At 54.2% G+C, this 5424-nt stretch overlaps 1 protein-coding gene across 1 annotated transcript; it reads left to right on the plus strand.

The window, feature by feature from the left end:
* Positions 1-3536: 3536 nt before the first annotated feature.
* Positions 3537-4490, plus strand: GPR31 (G protein-coupled receptor 31). Its single transcript, XM_057740348.1, has one exon. The coding sequence runs from the start codon at positions 3537-3539 to the stop codon at positions 4488-4490; it is 954 nt and encodes a 317-aa protein (XP_057596331.1).
* Positions 4491-5424: the final 934 nt, after the last annotated feature.

Below are 5424 nucleotides of genomic sequence, written 5' to 3' on the forward strand. Positions count from 1 at the left end.
AAGTACATTTGCACACTGTGTTGGAGTTTAAGTACAATTATGCAACTTTTGCTGAAATTTTACTTTTGTAAGAGTAGACATGTTTCCACAACAATAAATGATGCTCAAAGTGATCTCTCAGGCGTGAAACAGTGACCGCCTGAGACTGCCCCTCCTCCGGTGCTAGTCGCGTCGTAGGGATATTCTGGGGTTGCTACAATTCCTCGACACGAACCTTAAACTCAGACAGAGCCCAGGACTCTCACGCACTGGCCCACGTGGGGACTTTCAGCCTCTGAGACTGTGCTTCCTGCCTCTTCCTCTGAAACGACTCCTTTTCTTGGAAATGACATAGCTCCTTTCTTTAAGGCCCACCCTCCCCAGGCCGGTGGCGACAATCAGAGAGTGAAGGGTCAGAAAGTCTCCTCCTGGGGAGTCGAGCCCACGTGGAGGACAGCAGCGGCCCCTCGGGAAGAGGAAGGGCAGGATCCGGCCCGGCGGTCGCCTGCCTGGCTGCGGGGACGTCTGAGCGTCCGTGCGGACGTCGCTAACCACGGCTGAGAGAGACGGACAGCCCCTCCCCAGCACGGGACAGACGTCCACAGCTGGGCCTGGGCCGCACTTCCCTGTCCCCAGCTGCACTTTCCCTGCGCCCGGCTGGGGATGCGTCTCCTTCCCTGCCCCCACTCCCACCCATGGATACATTGTATTGAGTTATATCACGTCGCTCTTTGCAGATGTGGGTCCTCATTGGTCTTCCTCACTGGAATATAAATCTCTCGAAGCTGGGATGTAGTACAAGATTTATACGTATTTGCAGTCTCAGCACAAAACAAGCAACACAATATGTTCTGACTTTTCCTGAATAAGTGTGTAGTGAAGAATTTCACTTTGCCTAAAAAGATGTCTGACCTTTATCCTCAGCTGCTGGGAGGTAACCTCCAAGCCCTTTGAAGGTCATGCCTGATGGGACTGCCTTTGCTTGCCAGGGGGCTTGGGGACAGCCAGATAGTAATAACGTGGTGCAGGGCTGGGCTTTGAGTCACACGGGCCGCTCGACCTCCAGAGGGGCTGGAGGCTGAGATCAGCCCGCGGGTGGTCAGCCACGCCTGCACATGGACCACGATAGACCCTGGCCGCGAGGCTCAGGGTCTCGCCTGGTTGACAACGCTCTGTGCATGTTGCCACGGGCCCTGGGAAAGGAGCCGTACGTGTCCGGACTCCACGGGGAGAGGAAGCTCCACGCAGACTGCTCGCCGGCACTCTGTCCTATGCCCTTCTCCCTTGGCTGACCCTCATCTCTGTCCTTCATCTACAGTAAAGCATCACGTTGAATGTAAGTGAGCTCTGTGAGTCCCTCTAGAGAATTATTCACCCTGAGGGTGGTCTTGGGGACCTCCAAACTTATAGCTGGTGTCAGAGAGGAGACGGTCTTGTGGGGCCCCTCCTGCCCTGCAAACTTCACAGTTGGCTAACTTGGAGGCAAGTAACTGGAAAATCTAAGTCAGAGTGTTTATCCAGTCTTTACAAAGGCTTCCTTCTGGTTATTTTCTGACATAAAAGAAAAATTAGGAAGGAAAAGTAGAGAGAATTAAATTTGTGCTTTGGTTTAAAGCAACTATTCTATTATTTGAATTTAGGAACAGCCAGGTAAAAAATTAACACTCTTCCTTAATAGGAGGAGTATTGAAGAAATAGCATGTTTATTAAAAATGGAGTTTCTGGGGTAATAAGATTTAACGAGAGAAGATCCCTAAGGGAGAAGCTCGGATATTATAACTTTAAAAGACAGGACGTAAAATACAATTCAGTCTTTCAGAAGTAAGGAAAATACACCAGTGTGTTGAGAAAAAGAAGCAGATTTTCTATATTTAAAAAGGAAAACATGTAATTATTAATGTTTATGTTACCTATTGAGCTAGAATATTTATAATTTAGAAAGTTTTTGGTATACTGTGAACTGAAATCTGGAATTAGGGGGTAGCTTTTAAGGTCTCTCGACGTGTCCAGTGTGTTGAGAGAAAGAGATCTAATCTGTTTCTTTCCTGCATCTGTGTAACTTCTGTCCCTCAGGAGCTGAGTGAGTGCCAGCTTTTCTGGGTGTCACCATGTGTCACAGCATCCTTAGAGATGAGATGTGTGGTCTCCAGCCAACCCTCACCTGGAAAGAATGCGCCCTGTCGTGTCCCCGAGGAGCCCTTCATCACAGGCATGCAGTGCACGGGAGGTGTCACTGGAGGTACCAGGCGGGACGTTTCTGCAGTTCCGGATGCTTGGACGGCTCTCTGAATGCACCTTCTCAGGAAACATGTGGGAGGTGAACCTGCGTGACACAGAGGTGGGGGGACATGTGGGCTGGGGGTCCAGTTGGAAAGGAGAATCCTGATAAAATTAAAACAAGAAGGAAGGAATACAAGTCCAGTCACCTGAAATGTCACGCAGATCGGTGGCTGTGGCGGGCTTCCTGAGACGCGGCCGCCTCATGAACACAGGAGTGAGGCTGCCGTCTCCAGGGAAGCAGTGGGGCAGCGTGGTCGGGACCCAGGGCTCTGGTGCAAGCTGAGCGGAGGGGGTCCTGCTAAGGGGAGAAACCAGGTAGAACTAGAGTCCGTTTGACTCCAAAGCCCAAAGCAGGCCAAACAGGGACCTCCCTGGGGTCCAGCGGTTAGGACTCTGTGCTTCCACTGCAGGGGGCACGGGCTCGATCCCCAGTCATGAAACTAAGATACTGCACGCCATGTGGGGAAAAAAAACAGGTTGAACAGAAACAGGGTGAATGGGGATCACGTGTGGGTCAGGACCCGGGTGAATGAGGGTCAGGACGGGCAGGAACGGCCGGGTTCACCATTGTTTCTGTTCTGACTCTCCTCGTGTCTCAGGTTCTGTTTCCTCACTGGCACACAGGGCATGTCCCTGGGCTCACGGACCTGACATTCGGGTTGATTCTGTGCATCTGGGCCCATCATCGACTTTACTCCGCTTTCCGGGCCCACCGACGCCCGGGGTGTGGGACCTGACCCAGGTGGTGTGGGTGGGCAGGGAGGCCGCCTCTGCAGAAAATCAAATCCGACAAAATGAAAAGACAAGTGAAAATGGGCAGCTATGAAATGAGCGGGCCGCCCCACATCCTCCTCCAGGGGAACGCAGAGCGGATCTGACTATCGGAAAGCAATGCCAGCTAGAGAACGACCTAGCTCTTTCCCTCATGATTTTCACTTTACAGACAGCAAGTCTCCCTGAACTTCCCAAGCCCCTCCGGCGACAGCTGCGGGTGGAGGGCCGTGCCCGCCCCGGACACCCTCAGCACACGATGGTGATTTAATGCCAGATGATGGGAAGTGAAACACAATTTCCCCTTTTTCAAGGCAAAACAAAACTGCAAGGGGTTTTTTCCCTCTGCCCCTGATCCTCTTTCCCCAAACAAATTTTAGTTTGCCTTTGACTGTGATCGGACGCTGGTCAGTGTGCTTTCCGTCCTTCTGTGGGAAAGAGCACACCTCAGGCCCGCGTCCCTGCCTTCCGCTCCGTCGGGCTCGACCCAGCAGGGACGCAGTGACATGCTGCCACCCAACTGCTCAGTGGTGCACAGCCACGCGGTGGAGGCAGCCACGGCCGCGCTGCTGCTGCTGGAGTGTGCCCTGGGCGCGCTGGGCAACGCCGTGGCGCTCTGGACCTTCTTCTTCCGCCTGAAGGTGTGGAAGCCCTACGCCGTCTACCTGTTCAACCTGGTCCTGGCGGACCTCCTGCTGGCCACCTGCCTGCCCTTCCACGCCGCCTTCTACCTGCGGCGCAAGACCTGGGGCCTGGGCCGCACGTCTTGCCAAGTGATGCTCTTCCTGAGGGCCCAGTGCCGCGGGGCGGGCGTCGCCTTCCTCACCGCCGTGACCCTGGACCGCTACCTCCGGGTGGTCCACTCGCGGCTCAAGGTCAACCTTCTGTCGCTGCGGGCAGCCTGGGGCATCTCGGTCCTGGTCTGGTTAACGATGGCAGCCCTCACCCACCAGAGCGTGTTCCTCTCTGAGGCCGAGTGCCCCAGTTCTGAGCCCAGGATGGAGTCCTCCTTCAGCCTGATCTGGCAGGAAGCGCTCTTCTTCCTCCAGTTCATCCTTCCCTTCGGCCTCATCCTCTTCTGCAGCACCGGAATCATCAGGACGCTCCAGAGGAGACTGCGAGACCCAGACAAGCAGCCCAAGCTGCAGAGGGCCCAGGCGCTGGTGGCCGTGGTCGTGGTGCTGTTCACGCTGTGCTTTCTGCCCAGCTTCCTGGCCCGCGTCCTACTGGCCATCTTCCAAAGGACACACACCTGTGGGGTCCTGAGCGCCATGGTGCACGCCGCGGACGTGACCGGCAGCCTCACCTACCTGCAGGGCGTGCTGAACCCGGTGGTGTACTGCTTCTCGAATCCCACCTTCAGGCGCTCCTACCGCAAGCTCTTCTACACCCTCACCCTCAGAGGCCGAAAGCAGGAAGCAGAGGCTCCGGGCTACGAGCTCAGAGACTCCTACTCCTGAGGACGGCCAGCTCCCACCCTGTTTCCAGGACAGCTACTGGGGACTGAGCAGTCGTGATGGTTAGTTGGGATTTTGCACTACAAACTTCCACATGACTTCAGCAAGCGTGTGCATTGTTTGACAGGATTTCCTTCAGCTGTTTTGCATTACAGAGCAGTTACTCAAAATGAGCGAGCAGAGCCTCCTTTATGCTGTCCCGATGCAGGCGCGATCGCGAAATTACTACTACACACTTGCAGCTGAAGAAAGAGGCTCTGGTGGACGGGCGAAGCAGGAGGCAGAAAGCAGTGTTGCTGGACCCTGGTGTTGGCAAGTCACTTTAACTTCCTGTGCTTGTTTGTAGATGCAGAACATCTATGCTCTTTCCCACCTATTGCACAGACTTGTGGTAACTGACATGGGGAAGTGGGGCTTTGGGTCTCAACACAGGTTCTGCCAGGTCTAAGTGTCCTGAGCTCAGCTCTACCTAGCTCACAATGTTTGATGAACCTGAGCTTCACTTGCATAGATTATACGTTACATCCAAGACAATGCTGTCAGTGCCCTCGTTAGAAGGTATACTTTCCCACTAAACTTCTCAAAATTGCTTCTAGAAGTTTTTGTTGAGTGTGAATGTCTAAATGCTTTTGAAACTCAGTCTGCTTCCCCTGCTCTAAAAAAAATCGCTCTACCTGAAGCCTGCTGGGAGGAGCGCAAGGTGTGAGACACGAATTTGCGTGTGAAATGGTGGTTTCCACCGATGCCACCACGTAACCCCTGAGGAAGGCGGGCAGCTGGGGTCTAGCCGGGGGCACGGCCACTGTCGACAAGGCGGCCACAGCCCCTGGACACCAGCGACGGCTGCGTCTTTTCCTCTCACTCTTCTTAAACTCTGTCCCAAATTTGTAGCTCGTGCTGGTGGCCAAGGATTTAGCAAGTCACCTTCCTGCCTGCC

Source organism: Hippopotamus amphibius, chromosome 6 (assembly GCF_030028045.1).
Source record: "Hippopotamus amphibius kiboko isolate mHipAmp2 chromosome 6, mHipAmp2.hap2, whole genome shotgun sequence".
Classification (NCBI taxonomy): Eukaryota; Metazoa; Chordata; class Mammalia; order Artiodactyla; family Hippopotamidae; genus Hippopotamus; species Hippopotamus amphibius.

Bases quoted from the DNA above. Each gene is read 5' to 3' on its own strand.
- GPR31 (XM_057740348.1), top strand. From the start codon at position 3,537: ATGCTGCCACCCAACTGCTCAGTGGTGCACAGCCACGCGGTGGAGGCA.